This window comes from Trachemys scripta, chromosome 1, assembly GCF_013100865.1.
Source record: "Trachemys scripta elegans isolate TJP31775 chromosome 1, CAS_Tse_1.0, whole genome shotgun sequence".
Taxonomy (NCBI): Eukaryota; Metazoa; Chordata; order Testudines; family Emydidae; genus Trachemys; species Trachemys scripta.
The window spans coordinates 15,259,039-15,283,143 of NC_048298.1; the positions used below are offsets into that span (position 1 = coordinate 15,259,039).

Genomic DNA, 24,105 nt, shown 5'->3' on the forward strand with positions numbered 1-24,105 from the left:
GCATGGTTTGAACTAGGCGTTTCCACAGGCCTGAGCAGACTTCATGCAAGTTAAGCAATGTTAGCTTATAGTTGCAATAGATGGTATATTTGCCACAACTCAGGCTTTTACAAGATCTGCCAGCCTAGGCTATGAAACCCACAGTGGTCATCAGCTCTGATGGCATAACCACCACAGGGTTGCATTCACTAACTCTTTGAAAACTCAGCTTTGCCGGGCTTATACATTTATTGTTTGTGACAGAGTTTACAAGTTAAGCAACCAAACAGACATCTTGTAACTTTTGCCAGGTGTCTGCCAGAAGTTAATCCTCCACTGGGGTACCAGACGGGCGTTTACAACACGACGTAATTTGACCTTGGAGAACTTTTCAAATTTGAAATGAAGCATTGTGAAATTGGCCTGATGCACGAGTTCTCCTTGAGGGCTAGTTGCTAAGACCTATGTAGAGCCAGCTGTTTTGGAGTTATGAGTGGACAAAATGCAGTTAACACACTTCTCCAAAACAGAAGAAACAACTAACCCCCTCACCGAAAAACCCAAAAGCAAATGTTAAAATCCTATGACAAAAACAAGCATTGCCGAATAATCTTCAAACTCAGAAAAAATAAACTTTTCTGCCTTGAATCTCATCATGAGAAATTTCAGAGTGTCTGGTCGATGTGTTAAAAAATGAGAGGAAGGTCAAAAACAGGGTTGAGATTAAAACAAAATTATCCTATAATTTTAATCACTAATGTAATGTGGGCGGGACTCACAGGAGTGCTGGTAAAAGGCTGGGCTGTATTTCTGGCCACAGTCACATTGCATGGGTCAGGGTTACAAAGGGTTAACTCCCTTGTCACATGACAGTGGGTCTGTATTCCTCAATTGTAGTGGCTATTGTTATAACTACCATGATTACCACCCCAATCTGAGTCCCCTCTCTCCCCTTTCACTCCCTCTATCAGAAGACAGTGATTTTTAAGTGTCTAATTTGGGTTTGTTTTTCCCAAACACTCCCAGTACCCCAGAGCGAGCTATTTTTCTCCTAACAGTTGGGTGCCATCTTTTGAATGTGAAGAGCGCTTCTGCACAAGTGCAAATGATTCATCCTAACATTTCGGATCTAGTCACAAATAAAATTAGGGAAGGATCTCACTAAAGACACTAATCAGCTCCACCTTTGTTCCTAGGCATCATCACATCACCACCCACTCCATGGAGTGCCTCTTCACTGCAGTAGAGCATCGGATGGCTTCTTTCGCAGAGAGGAAAGCACATTTTCCTATGAACGTTGTCTTTTACAAGGCAAAAGAAACTGATGAGAGCACTCCTAATTTGGAGGCATCTTAGGGTGACCAGATGTCCCATTTTATAGGGAAAGTCCTGATATTTGGGGCTTTTTCCTATATAGGCTCCTATTACCCCCCACCCCCGGTCCCGATTTTTCACACTTGCTATCTGGTCACCCTAAGGCATCTCAAACCATAGCATTAGCCTATAGATTAGTGTGCATTTTTTTCTTGTGAAGAGAAAACCCACCAAGGGCCAAATAGTGCAATACTTACTCAGGCAAAATTCCCCACTGGGTTCAAAAACTTCCAGAATACTGTGCCCCATGCAAGACCATCACTGGGAACAGGCACAGTTTCTTTACCAGGAATGGGCTGCTGGGTGAAGCCACACTGATCTTTTTATTACAAGTTATAAGACCAAGTTATGTGAATTTGAACAGTTGAAGTGAGTGGGTGTTCTGTCTGAGTATGGATTGCAGGATCTGGTCCCAGGTAGTCTACCTATCGGAGAGCTTGGAGTTGGTTTCCACCAATCATGGGGTTTAACAGTATTCCCCTTGGGGTTTGAGTGACTGTATTTCTATTATGCACAGGCCAGAACCCTGGGTGTTTGTCATTTTTGAGGTGGATGTTATTTCTCATTGGGATCATCCCATGTGGGCAGAAGCAAAGAGCAGGCATTGGACAGCCCAGGGATTGGGCAATGGAATTCAGAACTTTTAAATTTTGTCATTATTCCAAATTCATTCCAGGCCAGTGCCAACTGAAAGTTATTAGTATTTGCTGTCTGGTTGGTGGCCCAAGCTGATGTTCTCACTTGACTTCCTACTGGTCCGGAGTTGACAGTGTAAGAGACTACCCCCCAACCCAAAGTCTGTACTGGCCATCTCTACTCCAAAGGAAAGGATCCTTTTACCCACAGAGGAGGTCCTTGCAAATCTATGTTGTAATAGGGCAGTGTGGAAGAAGCTTCCACTGCTGTATACCCTGCTTTGTATCTTCTGTAGATAAACCCTGCAAAGGGACTCAGTCTCCACACCTGACCATCTGATCCCTTTCCACCAGCACTAAAAATGAACTTAAAAAGGTACAGGTAGGACAACGTGGTTTTTGTTTTAGTTTTTGCTTCCCATCAGAGTTGGACAATTTGTCACATGACTGTGTGAGTCCTGCAAGGCTGGGTTTGCAAGGAGTTAGTGAACACCGCCCTGCAGTCCTACGTGGTTCTTTATTGGCTCACTCAAGCTGGCGGTAAACCAGCTGGTGGGGTATAGCTTACAGGATCAACTTCAACAAACTTGAGCCTCCAAATGGAGTCCCCCAAGGCAGTTCATTCTCCTCCACTTCCCCACTCCCTACTACTAGCAAGCCCCTAAGCCTCTGGTCCCATCCCAAAGCCTCCTGAAGGTAAGAGGGGTTGTGGGTGTTTGGGGGCCAGTGAGGGAGCCATCTGATGGGAGGGAGATTCCCTTCTCTCTCAGCTGTACAAACAACCTCTGCTCATATTCACAGAACTTCAGCAAGTGTGGGCTCTTCGCCACATTGAAACTCGAACCCAAGGTTCAGTCCCAGCTGGTCTGGGGTGCAGCGTAACATTCCCCACAGCTCTCTATTGCTAGCTTTCCCTGGAATTAGCCACTATTCCCCCATGGAGGGGCTCGGCTGGATGGCCAGGGAGGCCAACAAGACCCAGTCTGTGCATGCCAACTTGGCATCCTGTGCGAGACGATTAGCACTTGACTTTATTTGAATATTTCACGTTATTAACATTTCAGCTTCTTTCCTGCTGGTACCACTCTGTGGCCGCGTTATGGAGGAAGCAGACTGCGGTGGTGGTGGGGACTTGCCAAACTGCTGACGACCTTGACAGCTCTCGAAAGGCAGGGAAAGTGATCAGGGAAACTGGGCCGTGAGGAGGAAATATCATACAGAGTGAACTTTCTTTTTAAAATGTCTAGTGTAAATACCTCAGGCCAGGAACTTATTGAACACCTCTTGTATTGTCTCCAACCAAGCTGCGAACAGGCAGCCTGGCGCAGTTACCGCTCTTCCCCAGACTGGTTTTATTGCCCACTCAGATTAGTTTTCTGGCACGGATGAATGTGTAACATGTTTGCTTTTTCTCCCCTCCCCTTCCCACCTCTAATGAGAAGGGGGAGTGAAGCTTAAAAACCAGAAATGTCTTGAGTGCTTTATGAAACATGTGGGGATAATTATCCCTTTCTGGGATTCTAGTGTTTTAAGGAAAGCAGTTCAAGTCTCATAAATTCTTAAATATGTAGCAATAAAGGTCTGAGGAGTCTCAGGGGTGGGTAGAGAGTCTGCTGACTTGCGGGGCGAAAGCGCTGGGGAAAAGGCACCGTGAGCGCCTCAAAGCTGGGAATTATATGAGCTGCCTCCCTCTGAAGTGCCTGACCCATTTACAATGCCGCAGGAGACAGCTCCTCCAGGGCCTGATCCTGGGCACCTTCAATTCCCACTGATGTCAGCACCTGACAGGATTAGGCCCTGGCTGACGATAGGTTTGTTAATAGAGCCATTGCACAAGCTCTAGGGGCCTGTCTCTTACACTGGAATCAGATACATTTACATCACAAAACAAAAAGAACAAATACACCTCTACCCCGATATAATGCTGTCCTTGGGAGCCAAAAAAATCTTACTGCGTTATAGGTGAAACCGCGTTATATCGAACGTGCTTTGATCCGCCAGAGTGCGCAGCCCTGCCCCCCCCCGGAGCACTGCTTTACCGCTTTATATCCGAATTCGTGTTATATCGGGTCGCGTTATATCAGGGTAGAGGTATATTGTAGCAATGTCATGATGCTGGCTGCCATCACGTTGTTCGTTCCCTCCTCCCGGATCTGGTGTGTCTGTTTAGACTGTAAGTTTTCTGGGGCCAGGACTGTCCCTCATTCTGTGTTTGTGTGGTGCCTGGCACAATGGGACCCCGTTCTCAGTTGTCCCCTGCGCACTACTGTAATAAACACAGTAAGTTAATGTTGCATAAGTGAAACTCACTAGTGGACAGTTTCCCCTCTCACACCATTGCAAATCAGGAGTATCAATGGAGTTAAACTGGCACAAAACCCAGCACGAGAGCAGCATTAGGCTTGTTGACTTCAGAGGAGTCACTCCTGATTTACACTGCTCTGAGAGATCTAAATTAGGCCCCTGATCTCTCTTTAGCTAGTTAAATGATAAACTTATCTGGCTCTATTTTCTTGCCCACCCCACACTCCCACACCCCTAATCCCTTGTTTCCTCAGACCGCCTAGCTCCAGAGCTGACTAGATTAATGTGAAATGCTAATACGCCAGACGAGAAAGGAAAGCAAAGAGCTGCCTTGCTTGAATTCCACATTAATCTAGTCTGCTACGAAGCTTTAAATCAAGAGCCCGGAGTTTTACCAGTTTGAAATGATAGGTTTAACATTTCAGCCCTCTCCTTCCTCCCTGCCGCATGCGTGCTGGCTCATCTGGCTTTGTAGAGCCGTATGGCAGGCCCATGAAAGGCAGAACGCCTCGTTGTGGTTACACATAATAAAACGTTTTCAGAGAGACTGGAATGAGAAATGACTAAGATGAGGATGGATCTTTCCCATATGCCTCCTGGGGGGGTGAAATCCATGTTACCCACATATAGTGCCTGAATGCCTGGACGTCACGTGCAGGAATGCCAAGTCCCCGTCTCCCTCAGGCTGAGGACAGGGAGTTGGGTGGAGACACAGCCTCACCATAGCTAGTTTCCAAGTCAAAAGCTGCAGTGATGGCTGCAGTCCCACTGCCACGTGTGGAGGGTGTTAGGGCCGATGCGATCGATGGGCTTGTGGGCCCAGCATCATCTCATATGGGCCGTCCCCAGTGGTCACCCCTCATTGTTCAGTGAACGGAGTCTGGCTGCTTTGCTCTTTCCTTCACACCGGGGCTTAAGTGGCTCGCAGAGCTCTGTGTGAGCCTTCTACACATAGGTGCTGGAAGTAGGGGTGCTGGGGGTGCTGCCCCGCCCCCTGGCTTGAAGTGGTTTCTATTATATACAGGGTTCAGTTTGGTTCAATGGCTCACAGCAGCTCCCCCCACTATACAAATTGTTCCAGCACCCCTGCTTCTACATCTGGATGAATGCCACCCAAAGCCCAGAAATCCTTGACTCTCACAGCACTCTGCTACATAGGCACCATCCCTTCCCTTTGCAGGTGGGGTAACTGGGTCACAGAGAGGTGGAGTGGCAAGAAAGGGCCTCCAAGCTCTTTGCCAGCGCCATGACACTCATTGTAAGAATTAACCTATTTAAACTAAAATCAACTACTTTGTACAACAGCGCCCGTGACGTGCTAAGCCCCGGGCAGAAAACACACTGAAGGTGGATTCCTGCCCTAAGGGGCTTACAATTGACAGACAAATGAGGATAAAACATGCACAAAGGGGTAAAGGAGGACGAGGGTTATAGAGATAATATTATTTGGTTACTCATTTGAGCACGTTCATTTAGGGGAGCTGCAGATTTTATTTTCTCTTGTCAAAGCGGAACACATTCAGATGGTGTCGGTAGCGCCGCAGAGGCAGCGTGCTTGTTAGGACAATCCTATAAGGTACGTAAGTTTTACGCCTATTTCACAAATGGTCAATGGAGGCACAGAAAAGCCAAGTGACTTGCTCAGGAGTCCTGGCTCACGGAAGCTTTGAAAGAGAGAAGCCATGAATCAGTCTTGTGGTCAAAGCACAGGACTGCACTTTCTCTCAACCCAGCTGTAGTCTGTTCTAAGACTACATACAGCAAGACAGATTTCAGCCTGCATGCAGAAAGGGATCCCTGTCTCCAGAATGAAACTTTCTCTGCTAGTAAACACTGTTAGGTGATGAGTAGAGCTCTTGGTTTAATCAACTGAGAGCTCTGTGGAATAAAGGAAAAGTCCGGGTTTATTACTGAAGCCTTTCAAATGGATCTAGAAGTCTATGGGCTGGATCAGGGCAGGCTATCGAGGAGTCACTGTATGTCAAGCATTTTCACGTACAAGGGTGTGCTGAGACTTAGGGCTCGATCCTGCCCCACACGTGTCAATGGGAGTTTTGCCTTTGACTTCAATGGGAGCAGGATCTAGGGTCTGGAGTCACCAAAACCACAGAACCCTACAGAAATCACTGGAGTCTGCCTGCAGAAATTCTTCCTCCTAGCTCACATTGCCTTTATCCTCCTCCCACAGCATCCCAAGAGGACTCTTCCTCCCTGCTCATCCCTCCCCCTGAACTCCTTCCCGCCCCCATCTTACCCCTTTTTCTCTATTTTTGTTTTTACAACCTGTCTTCCTCTCCTTCCCCTCCTCTGGATTTCCTTCATCCTCCCTTTCCTCTTTCCTGGCCTGCCAACTGGACAGAGTCAAAAGGCCAAATTCAGCCCTGTGCAACTCCTTCCGTTTCAAAGGGCATTGAAGTTCACTCACACAAGGTTAACATCTGACCCTTGGAGTCTCACAGCCTATAGCCTGGGTCCTTCCCCATGTGTCCATATGTAGACAGAGCTGGATTAAAGAACAGTGAGATCTAATATATAGGGCATTAGACAGAATACCGAGACCTTGTTTTTATTCCTGGCTCTGCCACTGACTCACTCTGTGGCTTTGGGCAAGTCACGTCACCTTTTTGTGACTCAGTTTCCCCAGCATTAAAATAAAGACGATGGTAATCGCCTTTGTAAAGTGCTTTGCAATCTAGGGACAAAAAGCGCTGTGTAAATGCTAATACTACTGCTATATACTGTCTGTGAGAAATTAAATATCTGCAGGGTTTGATAGCAAAACTCCACCCAAAACTGTTCTCTGTCCAATCTCGAGCTTCAGACATGCTAAGAACAGTCGGTTGGATTTTAAACAGACTGTTACTAACATTATCCCCCTGCCTGCTGAACGTTCTGACACTGCACAGACATGGCGAGGAAACTAAAAAATTTGCCTATGGACTCTGAGATTGAATAAATAGTAAAGGAACTTTGAGAGGTCAATGTATATGCTGGAGTGGTTTAGAACTGTATTTATCAAAATCCCGTTTAATTGCTGGTCAACCTCCCCTCCCCCAAATCCTTGATTTGTGACTATTTCCAGAAATAAAGGCACTGTGTTTATTTCAGTATGGTTCATGGGGGTCACATTAGCTATTCATGGTATTCAGACAGCTTTTGGGCACTGGTGAAAATGCCCCAGATCCCGACAGTTCCATGAATTCTAGCACAAGCAAATGTTTGTCTCAAAGTTCTGGAAGTACATTATTTGCCGTTTTCCTTTTTAAATGTGTTTCTGCCATCCAGTCTGGGAGCTTCCCATGTAATTTAGGTGACCAGTTACAGGATATGAACACAACACAGAAAACAGTAGAAGCGAACAGGTTTGCAAACAACGCATCGACAAAAACGTTATTTCATAGAATCGTAGGATTGGAAGGGACCTCGAGAGGTCATCTAGTAGCCCAGTCCCCTGCAAACTATTGTCCAAATGATTCAGACAAGTACGTTCCAGCAATTGGCTCCCAAAATGATTTCCTGTGGGGAAAAAAGGGACTGAGGTCTACGCTTTCAAGGATGCCCTCTGAATTTGGGTGCCTTTCATTTGGAGGTGCCTATCTTCCCAATGAGCACCCCTTGGACCACTCGAAGTCAATTGGGGCTGCAGGTTCTCAGCACCGCCGCTGACTGGTCCAGTTTCGACACACAAAATCAGAGGGCACTTCCAATAATTTCAGCCTAAATTTGTAACAAATATTACACGTAACAAACAGCCTGAACCACTCCAGCCACATTTGCTTGCTAGTTTAGTTCCAGTTTTAAAGCTAGAGACTGCAATATTTAACGGAAAGGATGTAATTCCTAGCTCAGTCCATAGTGCCCAGCGTAACTCTCTAGAAACGCTGCTATTCCAGCTGGGCTCTGCTAATTCATTGCTGCTATTATAAACACAAGGCTGATGGGATTTCATTTGCTTTCTCAGATCTCACACCAATTGTTGAAAATAAAGGAGGATGCATTAATTATATTGAGGCCTGCAGTGTCTTTGCTTTGGGCAAACCCACAAAGCTGGCCTTCGCTAGCGTTCCTGTGTCAATCTTGGAACGATGCCCTTCAGAATAGTGTCAGCTGCAATTCAGCATACGTGGGCTTAACAGAAAATAGTACGAGGGGTTGAACTTCGTGGCTGTGCAGACAATATTTAGATGTGGCTTAAGAAGGAAAAAACAAACAAACCTGAAGATTATTTGGCCAAGACCCACAAATTGTTTTCAGGGTTTGTGTGGTGGAAACGGCACAGTAACCTCTAAGAAAAAACAAACAAACAAACAAACAAACAAACAAACAAACAAACAAACAAACAAAAAACTTGCCCTGACCCATCAGTCTAGAACAAAACCAGAGCAAATGCACATTGGTGTTTGCAGGCAGGACTGCCCAAACATTTGGCTATTGCATGCACAGTGCATAGAGTTAGACAGAGAAATACCAGTTGGATTGTTGCATTGCCACACACACATACACACACACACACACACATTTTTATTCATCCTTGGCCTTAGGAATCAGATGGTAACACAGTTCACTCACTGTGTTCGAGAGGTGAAAGATCTACTCTATTGCCAATCCCCTGAGCCATTCAATCCCCATAGAACTACATCCTCTGAACAAACAGAAAATCCCCGCCTTAATGTTTTCCTTCCCATCAGATGAGTTGTAGCTCTGACACTGGATAGGAGGCTCCGTAGAGCAATGGATCCTTCAGCTTCGTGCACAGCCTGCCCCTGCCTGCGGCCATGCAAGAGCTGCCCAGAGCCAAAGAGTCTGCATCACACACACAGCTCTTGGAGACCCTACACTCCCCTTACCTTGCACAGTGGAGCTGCATTGCTTCTGCTGAGGCAGGGGCAGCATGAAACCCCATAGGGCACTACCCGTTTTCCTAGGGCAATAAGGAGAAAAGAACTCTGCTCTTTTCCAAATTCCCCCGGATGTGCTGCAGAGATGGGGCATTTCTAAGCCTATCCCCACTCCGGCATAACAATTTGGAAATATTCGTACATATCCCCATGTAGGACTCTCCCCTCACTCCTGAGCACCCCGTATGAACACAAAGAGTGCCATGCCAGGGAAGAACAATGGTCCTTCAAATCCAGTATCCTGACTCTAGCAGCAGCAAATGCTGGATACTTTGGAAGAAGACATAAAAACTCCAGCCTAAGAACATAAGAACAGCCCTACTGGGTCAGACCAAGGGACCATCTAGCCCAGTATCCTGTCTTCCAACAGTGGCCAGTGCCAGGTGCCCCAGAGGGAATGAACAGAACAGGTAATCATCAAGTGATCCATCCCATGTCGCTCATTCCCAGCGTCTGGCAAACAGAGGCTAGGGACACTATTCCTGCCCATCCTGGTTAATAACCATTGATGGACCTATCCTCCATGAATTTATCTAGTTCTTTTTTGAACCCTGTTACGGTCTTGGCTTTCACAACCTCCTCTGTTAAAAAGTTCCACAGGTGACTGTGCATTGTGTGAAGAAATACTTCCTTTTATTTGTTTTAAACCTGCTGCCTTTTAATTTCATTTGGTGACCCCTAGTTCTTGTGTTATGAGAAGTAGTAAACAACACTTTCTTATCTACTTTCTCTATACCGGTCATGATTTTATAGACCTCAATCATATCTCCCTTTAGCCGTTTCTTTTCCAAGCTGAAAGGTCCCAGTCTTATTAATCTCTCCTCATATGGAAGCTGTTCCATACCCCTAATCATTTTTGTTGACCTTTTCTGAACCTTTTCCAATTCCAATATATCTTTGAGATGGGGCAACCACATCTGCACACAGTATTCAAGATGTGGGCATAGCATGGATTTATATAGAGGCAAAATGATATTTTCTATCCTATTATCTATCCCTTTCTTAATTATTCCCAGAATTCTGTTTGCTTTTTTGACTGTCGCTGCACATTGAGTGGATGTTTTCAGAGAACTATCCACGACTCCAAGATCTCTTTATTGAGTGGTAACACCTAATTTAGACCCCATCATTTTATATGTATTGTTGGGATTGTGCTATCCAATGTGCATTATTTTGCATTTATCAACATGAAATTTCATCTGCCATTTTGTTGCCCAGTCACCCAGTTTTGAGAGATCCTTTTGTAGTGCTTCGCAGTCTGCCTGGGTCTTAACTATCTTTAGTAATTTTGTATTATCTGCAAATTTTGTCACCTCGCTGTTTACCCCTTTTTCCAGATCATTTATGAATATGTTGAACAGGACTGGTCCCAGAACAGACCCCTGGGGGACACTACTATTTACCTCTCTCCACTCTGAAAACTGACCATTTATACCTACCCTTTGTTTCCTATCTTTTTACCAGTTACCAATCCATGAAAGCACCTTCCCTCTTATCCCGTGGCAGAGAGCCTTTGGTGAGGGAACTTGTCAAAAGCTTTCTGAAAATCTAAGTACACTATATCCACTGGATCCCCTTGGTCCACATACTTGTTGACCCCCTCAAAGAATTCTAATAGATTGGTGCGGCATGATTTCCCTTTACTAAAACCATGTTGACTCTTCCTCAACAAATTATGTTCATCTATATGTCTGACAATATTGTTCTTTAGTATAGTTTCAACCAGTTTGCCCGGTACTGAAGGCAGGCTTACAGGCCTGTAATTGCCGGGATCACCTCTGGAGCCCTTTTTAAAAATTGGCATCACATTAGCTATCCTCCAGTCATCTGGTACAGAAGCTGATTTAAATGATAGGTTACAGACTACAGTTAGTAGTTCTGCAATTTCACATTTGAGTTCCTTCAGAACTCTTGGGTGAATCCCATCTGCTAGTGGTGACTTATTACTGTTTAATTTATCAATTTGTTCCAAAACCTCCTCTAATGATACCTCAATCTGGGACAGTTCCTCAGATCTGTCACCTAAAAAGAATGACTTGGGTTTGGGAATCTCCCTAATGCACTCACTGTGCCATATTAGATAATGGAGGGGTGATGTCTTTCAAAGCCCTCATTAAAACTCTCCTCTTCTCATAATATCTTTAAAAACCTGGACAGTGGGTAGCAGCGGGTTGTGCTCTGACCATAGCTTATTGTGTTGACCATAATCACCTCATGGTTTCCTTGTGCTTCCTGGTCCACTGTCTCTTGTCTTAGACATAGATAGTAAGCTCTGTGGGACAGGGACTGTCTTTTTCTGTGCTTGGACAGTGCAATCACTCTTCACGCTACTATAATTCAAATAATACATTTCTTCCTGACCTCAGCTAGTATTCACCTTATGCCCTGCAGCATGAAGACTGATAGACCTTAGGACTGGGGCCTGCAGTTTGAAGGGGCCCTAGTGTAGCAGTGAACCACGGAGCAGCAAGCAGGATGTCGCACAGATGGCCGCTCCTTGCTGCTGGGTCAGGACATAGGGAAAAGAACCATTTGGGCCCAGGCAGTGGCTGGGAGGAACAAGACAGATTCCTTTCATGGAGCTGGGTGGTAACATTCCAGAGGCACCAAGCCCACTCTAACCTTATTTCACCCTAATAGTCCTTTATGGTTTTTATAAACGATCTGTAGATGCCACATCTGTTGTAGCCACCCAGTATAAAGAGCTAGATGGGTGCAGTGAGTGCAGGCATTAGCCCTTCGCCCTCCGGAGAGCACAGCTCACCAGTAATTCTGCACCATTGGCATGCTGTACCCAGGAGACAGCTGCTACTTGAATGTATTGGGCTGCAGATCAGGAGTGTGTGGGATCACGGTGCACTGACAGAGCCATATCTGGGAATTTAGGGTATGTCTACACTACAAAAGAACACTTGCGGCTGGCCCGGTTCAGCTAACTCAAGTTTGTGGGGCTCGGGCTGTGGGGCAGCTTCATTGTTGTGTAGACCTCCAGGCTTGCTCTGGGACCCTCACAACCCGCAACACCTACCTAAGCTTAGCCTGATGCTCTCAATCTGCGACTGCCCCAGACATTGAAATCTAGCCCCCAGAAATCACGCACATATTTTCCTTCTCCTCTTCCGTTCCCACCCACTCTCCAAAACATGACATGACTCAAGCAGGAAATGCTTCAAACTCTGGCACCCTCCAGCCAATCTCATGATAGGTGAACTGGTAAGTCCCCCACAGCAAGTGCAGTTGTGCCTCTGGGTTATTAGCTCTGCTTTGTAACAAAAGGAAGGGAGAGTTGAGTGCTGGGCAGAATGTTGTCCCTAATTTGCACAGAGCTGTATAATCCTCCTTTTTTAAGCATAGTTTAGTCCTGGGAAGAGGCAGAGATCCCGTGGCTGGTGTGCACAATGCTTTCAAGATGAACTAGCAGCAGGGAATTCATATTCTCCAGGCAGACAAAACTAGAGTAATTGAGGCATTATTTAGATCAGCTCAATAACAAGCAGCTAAAAAAGTCTCAGGCTCAAAGTAGGAAATGATTATGCAGGCAGGCTCTCTGGCTAGTCACAATGTTATTAAAATATCATGTCAATGTTTAGAGATGGTCGGATACCGGGGAAAATTATTCATAGAATACATAAAAGCACCGTGTTATGTGTCAGTAAAGGTCAGCCTGTTGTAATATAGCTTAACAGAAAACCTAAGAAGCAAGACAATCAGTATTACATACCCTCTACTCCTCCACCCCGGGAACTCATCTACCACTAGCACAACCACAGAGAACACCCCACAACCTTAACTCTGGCCAAGGATGGATGCGTGCATTTCAGCACCTCTTTCCACCAGATTCCAATATTCTCCCCAACTGAAACACACCAGATTTGCCCCCCACCCTTTCTGCAAAGTTCTTGGAATCTACACACACTCAGGTTTAGGGAAGATCAAGTGGTTTTGTGGCCATTTTACAGATGGGGAAATTGAGGCACTAATGTGCAGTGACTTTCCCAAAGTGAAGTGACTTTCCCAAGGCTACAGAATGTGTCATTGCCAGGATTGGGATTGGCCGTGAGGCCTGTCTCCTAAAATCACACGTTTGTCTGTACCTGACTTGAACCCTTGATTGTGAAACTAGGCTAGAAATCCGACGAGAACAGACTACTTCACGAGATTTCTGGTACTTTCAGTTCCAGAAATCCTGAGGGCCCAATTCTGTGAAATGCTGAGCTCCCTCAAGCTCCCCCTTGAAGTCAGTGGAGATGAGGATGCTCAGCGCCTCACCAAATTGGCCTCCCCCGCTGCAGTCTCTCTGTCAGCATTTTGGCACTTCTGCTTCCGTTCCTTTCTCCAACCAGGCGGTGCAAAAGAGCTTGAAAGTAAGGTGTGGTCAACAGCAACAAAATAAGCAGGTGTGGATTGTATCAAAGCTCTGGAAAGGTTCACAGGTTCAGTCTGAAGAAGGGCAAAGGGTCGGTTCTAAACCTATCCAGCCCCGGGCAGTCATTCCTAGTCGTTGTCAGTTTTTAGAATGCAGGCACCAACGTTTGGCCATGTGATTTCTCTGGCTGTTCTGATGAATGAATGGGGTCCCTGCAGTCACTGTACAGTAGAGTTCCTGCTTGTGCACACTGTAGAAGAAGCAATTTAGTTGAACATGGTGAGCCGGGTTCACCTCTGACTGCAGAGCAAATCCTGCAGTAGAACCATTGACTTCAAAGGAGTTACACCAGGGTTAGATTGGTGGCTTGGATTAAGGATCCATGCAGGGGCATAAAGGAGCCAGCATAGCTGAGTCAGTATGAGGGGGAACAGCTGGTATAGGCCAGCAGCTAATTACTAGTGACTCCGCACCTCCAGGGCCAGGGGTAAACAAGAAGGGAACTTGCACAATTCCTTCCCTGTGTTGCTTCTGGGGGACTGCAGCCACATTCTACCCCATACACAGAGCATGTGTCAGACTCCATTCTAGAACTGGGGATTTACACTGGTATAAGGGAGCCTAGAACGCAGCCAGAGCGTTTGGCTTAATTCACATGGAGCATGCATCAGTTCATTGCAATAACGTCCATGCCGCTTTCAGAAGCGGTCTCTGACACAAATACAATCAGCAACTACCGGGGGGGTGAGGGACTGGGGATTCATTTAGTTATGACTGTTCATTGATACCTTCCAGGGCAATCTGATATTTTAAAAAACCAGCTGAATTCCAAACAATACTGCGAATCTGTTGATAAAGTTAGGGGGACCAAAGCATTCAAGATTGTTAATAGTGGGAATGAACCAAAGGTTGCTGAAATCCATAGAAAGAATTCCAGTGATTTCAATGGGCTTTAAATCAGGTCCATTACACACAACTATGCTGAACATGGTGACTTCCAACGAGCAGAGAAGGCACATACTACGCAAACTAGTTTAGCAAAAAATGCCTTTTCCAAACACAGGTGTGGATCCATCAATCCAAGGTCTGATGTTATCTCAGTTATTCAGTCCAATCTGTGACCATCCTAAATGTCCTGACTCGGCTGGTTAGCATTTCCCTTTGTTAACGAGTACAACCTTGCAACATTGTCAGGAACATTCACTAGCTCAGGCACAAAATCTATTTGCCCACCCTTACCATAACGATGAGAAAAAATTCAAACGGTATTTTACACACCGATCTAATTAAAACCAATATTATTTCAGAGTTTTGCGAGGCTGGATTAGTATATAGGACTTCCACCGTTTAATTTTGTTACATTTTAAAGCCCACTTTTAATCATTTTCTGCATGCAAATTATAGCTCTTCGGGGCTAGATTCAGCAGCCTTATTCATGCTGAGTGGCACCCTACTCCTTGTGGAGCCAGTGGGAATACTCAAGGAGTAAAGTGCTACTCAGCACGAGTAATGGTGGCAGAGTCCAGGCCCTGGTGAACAGAGAAAGTTTCACGAGGAGAATTTATGCAATAGAGTGTGATCCCTACTCCAGGCCAGAATTTGCCTCCCTTACATACACAATAGGGTATCTTAGGGCTTGCAGAATCTGGCCCTCAGTTTTGACTCAGGCAGAATGCCCCTGGATCTCAAACTGTTTTTGTCTGTTCCCACATCTCTTTCTATTTGTGCTATTGACTTTAATGGGGAGCTTACGGTGTTCGGCATTTTGCAGGACTGGGTCTCGCCAGACTCAAGTAGGAATTTTCCCAAGCAGGGACTGAGTCAAGGCCTCAGGATTTGGCCCAGGGTTTTAAAACCATTGCTCCCTACCTGGTAAACCGCTCTGGAAATGCACCATGGCTTCAGCATCAGCTGCAGGACCCGCAGATTTCCAACCCGGCAAGTCCTCAGAGCCTGTGAAGTCAAGTTCCACACCAGGCTGTCCCAACTGTAGAGGAGATCCTCAAAGCCAAAGAGTACGGCAGCCATGCCAGCTAGTCTCATGAAAGACACAGCACCCCCTATCAAAGGCAGTTAGCTAATTCCTAGACTCCTTATGAAATGCAAGGTTCAAGTGTCACAGCGATTTCCATCAAAGGAGAAACAGCTGTAGCCAAAATAAGCCGGTTGGGATGTTTCTGTCCCCTCCTTAAGGAAATTATTTCTTTCAAAGATCCATATGTATCGTCTCAAATCAAATTCCGCTGCCCCCAGGAATCACTAGAGACAAGGTAAAAATATCCGTCCCGGGGTAGGCAGGGAATCAGACATCCCTCGCAAAGGGCTTCTTGGTTACTTTGCATCTCACTTCCCAGCTCTCTGCAGTGGAACCGAGAAACATACTTAGATCCAAAGTCATCACTTAGCTTTCAAAGTGCTGGGATTCCATCCAGGGGAAAAAAAAAAAAAAAGCAGCTCTCGCTCCTCTCTGCCAACATTCCCAAGACATTCCGGTTTTAGGCTTAACTCTTTCAAATGCTACAAAAAACAGCTGAGAGGATGGCTTTGCAACATGCAAAATCTTATCCTTTATTTTAACACACTGAATAACCACTGAATATCTACACCAAAGTCTTTTTACTACAGTGCTGGAGTCTTTATAGTTTTGGGACACATAATGGTACTTAGCCCTTATATAACGCATATAACATAATCATTAGTTGAGGGCTTGTGACTCCATTAGAAAAGTTGCACGCGTTAAACCAAATTGATTTCAAATCAGTCTAGTCAAACTTGTGTAAACCCTTAATGTAGACATATTTAACCCAGTTTGAGAGAGGATTAGCCTGCGTCCATGTATTACCTAATTAAGCGAGGGTGAAACTGACTTAAGTACGTTTACATTAGGGGTCTGCACTGGTTTAACTAACTCAATTTAAAATCCAGTTAATTCAACTGCTGCACCTAATATAGAACCAGTCTAACTAAACCTCCTAACACCTGTGGGAGGTAGATAGGTAAGTATTAATTTCCACATTTTACAGATAGGGACTCTAAGGCAGAGTTAAAGTGTCTTGCCCAAGGCTACACAGCAAACCAGTGGCAAAGCTAGGATTAGAACTCAGGCCCACCTGCCTCTCTCTCCATGCTGCTTTCACCCTTCCATTCCACACTGCCTCCTGTAAGGAAAAACTGTAAAAGGAAAACTAACAGGGCCTGATCTTGCAGCTAATGGGTGTTGATAGGTGAGCCCCTCACAGGATCAGGCCCAGGGGTAGTTGAGCCCTCAGCACCCGTAGGAGACAATTTTCGGAGATGCTAACCACCCATAATTCCAGCTAACGTCAATGGGAGCTGCAGGTGCTCAGCATCTCTGAAAATCCGACACTGGGATCTCGCAGGACTGATCCGCAAGACGATGAAAACTGAGCATTCAGAGGTTCTAGAAGTCTTGACACCTCAGATGGTATCAAGAGAGAGAAGAGTGGGGAGGGGATGTTAATTGTACATTGATCTTCCACAGTTTATAGAACAGTTACTTTGATCTGTAAGGACTGGAAAGAATAATACAACTGGCACATAATGACAACAGTACAGCACTGTATCAGCTCATTCACCAGTTCGGTGTAATGCTAGGACAATACAGCTGCAAAATTTATGTTCTCAGCCTAATTGCTTCTTCAGGTTTTATAGCAGCATCATAAACATCATAATATTTCCTTCTGACTTATTAGCTGCTATTCATTTGGTAGCACATCATTTTCTCTCTCTCTTTCTGTAGCTCTGTCTTTCTCTCCTCCTCTCTGTCTCTGAATCTGTCTGCCTGTTTCTGAACTTCCCATCCCTCTTTATGTCAATTTATGTACCTGTCTCTAGGGGTACGTCTACACTATCCGCCAGATCGGCGGGTAGTGTTCGAGCTATCGGGGATCGATTTATCGTGTCTAGTGTAGACATCTAGTGTAGACGTGATAAAATCGATCCTCGATCGCTCTGCCCTTGACTCCGGAACTCCACCGCGGCGAGAGGCGGAAGCAGAGTTGACGGGGGAGCGGCAGCGGTCGACTCGCCGCTGTCCTCATGGCCAGGAAAATCAACCTAAGATATGCCGACTTCAGATACGCTTCTCCCTCTCCAGTGTAGACCTAGCCTAGGTCTCTCTCTCTTTCTCGCCATAACACTCTCCCTGTTCTCAGCAATACAGACAAAGCATTAGCAGCATTTCCATTAGAAAGCCCCATTTGGAAGAGGTTTTTATAACTTGAGTAGAAAACATTTGCTCCGGGCTACAGTTGACATATAAGATCTCTGTCTGAGAGTACTAAAGAGAAAGAAAAAGAAATGTGTTTGATTAAAACAACAATGAGGAGGAAAGAATTGGAGAAACCGATTGCTCCATAACGTGATCTAACTGCTTTGGTATTCTGAAAAATGGGGGAGAGAAACAGATATGCTGCCATTTTTAAAATTAGCTACTACACGTGGGCATTGAGCCTGTCCATATGGCTATGAACATTCCCATCCCAAGTATATAATTATACAGTAGATGGGAATGGTGCTAAAGGAGCCCTTCCCTGTATTGATTACATAATATGACTTTCCAAAAACAGTTTAGCTCTATATTTATTTAACGGATAGACCGGGACAGACTCTGCAGTGGGCATTTGAATCTACTGGCTACGTAATGAGCATTTTACTGTGCAGATTTATCTGCTCAATTAGAACAACCTGTTCAATCTCCTATGGACCCTTTCTGGCCAATTAGACACAGAATATTATTTTTGGGAGGGATGGGAAGTTTCCTGAATACAGATTTACCAGAGGAAACCAGCTTACAATGAAATTCAAACCATGTGCATTGTTCAGGCGAATATAAGGTAGATCAGGGGTTCTTTTTTTTCTTTGGGAAGCCCCCCGCCATGCTATAAAAACTCCACGGCCTATCTGTGTCATAACAACTGTTTTTCTGCATATAAAAGCCAGGGCCAGCATTAGGGAGTACAAAGCAGGACAATTGCTCATGGGCCCCAAGCCACAGTCCTTCCCGCAAAGCTACATTGCTCAGGCTTCGGCTTCTGCCCTGGGTAACAGGGCTCAGGGCCCCAGGCTTCAGCCCCATGCCGTGGGGCTTCGGCTTTCTGCCCTGAGCCACAGCGAGTCTCATGCTGACCCTGCTTGGTGGACCCCTGAAATCTGCTTACAGCCGCCCAAGAGGCCCTGGGCCCCTGATTGAGAACCCCTGAGGTAGATCACTCCTAGCTCTGAGTGGGGTCCTTCCGTGCATGGATCTTCCCCTTCCTGCATGGGCAGCCACTTCTGTGGTACCACACCCCCTTTTCATGGATTCACAGAGGACTCCATACATGGGGAGGGAGCACACAGGTCCTGCAGGAGACCGGTACATACAATCGTTACTGTGGCCTGAGGCTGTATTAACTTCCTTGCAGAGCCCTCTACCCTGTCACACCTCACCCATTCTGGCTGGCCACTTCTCAGGCCGTTGTGCTTGGGGCCCACCCCTGTAGCATAAACATATCCTCTCCCAGAATTCCAGCCCTGTGGGTGTTCTGGGTTTACAGTCTGCCTTTTCAGGGCCACATGAGAGTGAAAGTCAACAGACACACAGACAGACTTGGCACAGTGTTCTAAACACGATTTACCCTCTGCTTGGCAGCATGAAAAATATACAGATTGAAATGAAATATTGAACACACCTCTACGCCTTTCCCTGCCTCCGTTTCCTCACCACTTTGGTGAGTTCTTTGGGGTTGGGCAGAGCCCTCTGTGGTACCCAGGATCCTAACCCTTTCTGCATGTGGTGTCGCTTCAGAATCATGGAGCTGCTTTAGATCAGCTAGCTTTCTCTGACCTTAGTTGGTCTCCCCTACCGTTAAACCGGACCCCCTTGCTGTGAAAGCCTATCCCTCTTCTCCTCTCTCCTGCCCAAAGCGTCCTGTGTGTCTTTAGAGTTTCTATGTTCCGCTGCTGCTGATTTCCTACTCTCCACATCACATGGACTCTGCAGAGAATCTTGGTCTCCTCGCTCAGGCAAGCTCCTTAGCGTAACCGTTGTTTGGTCAGAGCGCTGTTGTTCATGTTAATGACTGACTATTATCCCTGGTCTGGTAGAGACATACTACAACCCTGTCAGCAGTGGTGGATTCCACATCCACATAGTGGCATTCCATCCATGAAACAACCATTTCATAACAACTCCATAACATCAACCAGAAATTCATAAGTTGTACAGAGACAGACACCCCGCCCGTCCCAAATGGTCACACCCCCATAACTCACACCAACAGAGTATTTGCTTTTTGTCTCACTCTAGTAGATAGACTTTGTCTGGAAGTCTATACTCCCTCTGAGCTAATGGAGGTGGTCCTTTAGCTCAAGCAGCAGACACTCATGCTTTTAGATCCAGAGGTGCTGGGGTCAGTGCCATCAGATGACCCCTCCCAGTGTGTCGTTACTGGAGGTGGGGGAGGAGAGGAGACTTTGCAGTGGCACAGCAGGGCAGATTCCCTTCGTGTGTAAATATAAAATCATTCTGACCGAAAGAAGCCTATTAAAATCTATAAGAAACAAGCCGTTCATACTGTATATAAATCTATCGATATTTACAGATCTGTCCAAAATAGCCTCTCTAATTATTGTGCTGATTATTTCCTGCTGCCTCTGAGAAAATGTCAGGCAAAACATTTACTATAAAGCCTCCCATGTTTTACTGACAGGCCAAAGGTTGTTACTAGGATATAAAAATAGCCAGTCACTTTCCACACAAAAATCAAACCAACAAAAGAAAACAAAACAAACCCATCCATTGTGCCACCCGGTTGCTTCCTCTGAATGTCAATGAGCGCGGAAGGTGAAGGGCAGGCTTTCAAACCTGAGCTAAAACAGCAATAAAACAGTCCTGTTCAGCATGATGCTGGGAAAGCTGAACTGACAATGCTCTGAACTGCACTAATGTAAGCAGATATTGTCTGCATTCAGGAACTAGAAGTGATGCGGCAGCTTTTCATGTTTTCAAGTCACTCACATTTTCTTGTCCTCGGAAGAACAAAACCAGCACTGCTCCGAAGTGCTAGGGTGACCAGACAGCAAGTGTGAAAAATTGGGACGGGGGTGGGGGGTAATAGGAGCCTATATAAGAAAAAGACCCCAAAATCAAGACTGTCCCTAAACATCTGGTCACCCTACAAAGTGCACTCAAGTTATTCTTCATGGACAGAGGCTTGTGTGTGTGTGTGTCATGGTCAGAGTCTCTGTGTGTGTGTGTGTGTGAGAGAGAGAAAGATTTTGGGTGAAAGTTAGCAGTTTTCCTTTGAGTTTACTGTGATGTACCAGACATCCTGTGTCTGTTCTCCATATGGTCCCAATGGTCTTTCAATTTAAAGTCACTGATCCGTTTAAAACCTACACTTTATTGCAATCTCTCATTCTTCTTGATCTTCATTTTTCTATAATGTCAGGCGAATGAATGTTATTAGATCTTTGGGTCTAATGGTTCCTTTCATGCTGTAGCTTCATGTGTTGCTCTTTTGGAAAGGACTGCCCGAGATCATTCACTATTCTTATCTGTGCCCCCCCCCCCCGCTTGCTTTAACAGCTCTTCCTTTTTTAAGCTGACCACATTACAAAGGGGACATAGATTTTGAGGGACCAGCTCCCAAGGCGTTGCTACAGTTTTGTATATTCTCTGTCTCTTGATAAGGGCCAGTGATGCATTTTTTGTGCACATATGGAATATGGAATCCATGGCACCAAAAAGCAGAAGCCTCGATTCATAAAAGGATGTAGCATTGCATTGTTGAGTGTTGCATCGCCTGGCTTTTAAGCCACCTGAAAAGTCACGGGACTCTACAAAGCCTGGGTTAGGCATCTAGGCTCCCTAAACAACGCATGCGGAGAGATGGACATCTGAGAATGAGATCCACAAAAGCCAGCATGCTAGGTGGGAAGCTATCCAAGCTAGCCAATGGGAGAGGTATGTTGTAAGTCCCACTCCTCACAGAACTGGGCACCTATCTCTGCTGGCAACCCACAGCTGGGGACCCCTCTCCTGTGTCTTGGGAGGCTGGCTTAGGAAACTGCCTAACTCCACACAAAATGCCTAGGTAGTAGGGGAGGAGGACCTCCCTTAAAACCTTTGGCTCTGTGGTCAGGGAACTCACCTGGGACGTGGGAGACTCTGGGAGTTCCTCCGTCTACCTGAGGAGAAGGGATTTGAACAGAGGTTCACCACCTCTCAAGTGAATGCCTGCACCACTGGACTATAGAGTGATTCTCACACTCTGGCCCAATTCATATTTAATACAAAGTGGAACGGCTTCAACGAAAAAGATGGCAAGAGCCCCACATCAGAATATCCCATCATCCCGTGGCTAGGGCATTCACCTGTAAAGTGGGAAACCCTGTTCAAATCCCTTCTCATCCAGCAGAGAGGTCTCCTACATCTTGGGTAAGTACCCTAACCTGGACTAAAGGTTATAAGGGAGGCCTCCTCCGCCATCTTGTGTAGCGGTAAGCAGGCTCTACAGGCAAGGTAGGTGGAGGAACACCGATCTCCAGCTGATTTGAGGATTGCACTGGGACTTAGGTGGGAGGTAGGTGCCCAGATGGCTGTGTGAGGAAGCAGTGCACATGCCAAGAGGCACAGAGAACATTCAGGCACCAAGTGAGGTTAGGCCCCTACAGGGTGAGGTGGCAGCCGATTGGGGGGTTTGTGGATCACAGCGGTGCCTAAAACTGGGATATATGCAATTAAAAGCCCAGATTTAGGAGACTAAGTCCCTTTATGAATCTGGCCCTGAGTTTCTTTACTTTAGTCTACAAGTACCTACATGGGGGAGAGGGTTCTGTATGAAGATGGCTCTTCAATTGAGGAGAAAGAGGCACAATGGGATCCAATAGATAGAAAAGATGTAAGACTAGAAGTAAGATGCAAATTTTGACCAGTGAATGTAATTAACCATTGGAACCATTTGCCAGGGATGTGGTGGATTCTTGAAATCATGACTGGCTGGGCTTCTAAGAGGTGTGCAGTCGCTCAAACAGAAGTTACAGACATGATGCAGGAATTACCAGGGGAGGTTCTGCAGACGGTTATGCAGGAATTCAAATGAGATGATCATAATGGAGCCTTCTGGCCCTAAAATATATCGTTATGAACCATGTTTTCAGCACAATGCCCCCAGAAAGTATCAGGTACCAGAATGTAATGATCTCTCCATCCGGTTTCCCTGGGCATAATGTACAGAAACAGTATTGGACAAGCAGAGTGTGTCCCGACCAAATGCTTTGAGAAGGAGCCAGACCATCTGTCTTTCTGTTTTACACACACAGTCTCAGACCTTAGAGGGTGCCCTGGAGACTGGATCTGACCCAGAACATGAAAAGTTGTTGCTCAGTTCATTGAAATAAATTGGAACTTAAAGACTGAGTCAAATCCTGAGTGGAGCTTCCTCAGGGCTGGGTCTCTCATCCTGTGGTAAAAACTGCTGGATGGGGCAGAGTGGGAGGAAATTTCCAGAAGGATCCTCTCATAGGTTGCTCCCCAGTTGTCATCAGGGGAGGGAGTTGCTCTGTGCACAGGCTCAGTCTCAAAACCTGGTGGAGCCCCCACAAGGCTGATGTGTACCCCAGTGGATCATCCGGAAGCCAGAGCTTTTTGCCCCAGCACCCCTTCTCTCCTGGAAGTGCAACTCCAATGAAGCCAGGTTACCAGAGACTTGCTTGCTCCCAGCTGCCCAAAGTGACCACCATAAAGGGGGAGGGGCAATCATGGAGGGATAGCCCAGGGAAAGATAGAGTGCTCCATAAGGCTGTGTTACCTTTTCTGGGGACTCTGCACAGGGCCATTGGAGAGAACTATGTGAATATACCCATTCCTGCCCAACGTAGGACAACCCAGTCCCCCAAATGCAACCCATTCTGCTTTCTTCTCCTACTCCCTCCAATGGGTTTGGGAAGGGAGAAATACTGCTGTGGAGGTGACTGACCTCCCCTTCAGTTTTGGAGGGGGATAATACATGCATGGTTGGTCCCTGTGTGCATGCAGATCTTGGGAGAACAATATGGAGATCAATAGGAATTTACCAGAGTACAAGAACTGAGTAAGGCCCGAGTAAAGACCTCAGGATTTGGCCCATTCAGAGTTTTGATCACGTAAGGTCTGATCTCCATTACACCAATGTAAATCCAGAGTAACTCTATTGACATCAGTGGAATTACTCCAGATTTATACTGGTTCAAGATCAAAATCTAGCTGGTCTTAATGGCCAGAGGATCTGGCTCATAACCCTTACTTTTGTCCCATAGTAGAGCCAGAATGTTTGGAAATATTCTTGGATTACTGTGTATAAAAGTATTTTGGGACTCTGAAAAAGTACAAAGCAGGCACTGACCCTTCTGATTAATCTCTCCAGAATAACAGGCAAAACAACCATTCCAAGAAACATTTCCCCAAAGATCTGCCAGCCATTATCCAAACTACCCATAATCGCTTAAGTATTATGCTATAGATCTTAACTCAAAATTCCTTGTCAATTTCACTGAGGAGTTCTTA

General features: G+C 45.9%; 1 protein-coding gene across 8 annotated transcripts in view; it reads right to left on the reverse strand.

Annotated features, from left to right (window-relative positions):
* FRMD4A (FERM domain containing 4A) overlaps positions 1-24,105 on the reverse strand; it is a 552,359-nt gene that overhangs the window by 262,741 nt on the left and 265,513 nt on the right. The window contains exon 1 of one of the 8 annotated variants that reach the window (XM_034765124.1): positions 15,426-15,892. The exons of 6 other annotated variants lie outside the window; for them this stretch is intronic. In XM_034765124.1, the coding sequence (XP_034621015.1) occupies positions 15,426-15,599 (174 nt within the window). In that variant the 5' untranslated portion in view covers positions 15,600-15,892. Of the gene's footprint in view, positions 1-15,425; positions 15,894-24,105 lie in introns of those variants that run through there. One more of the 8 variants, XM_034765131.1, reaches the window with a different exon arrangement.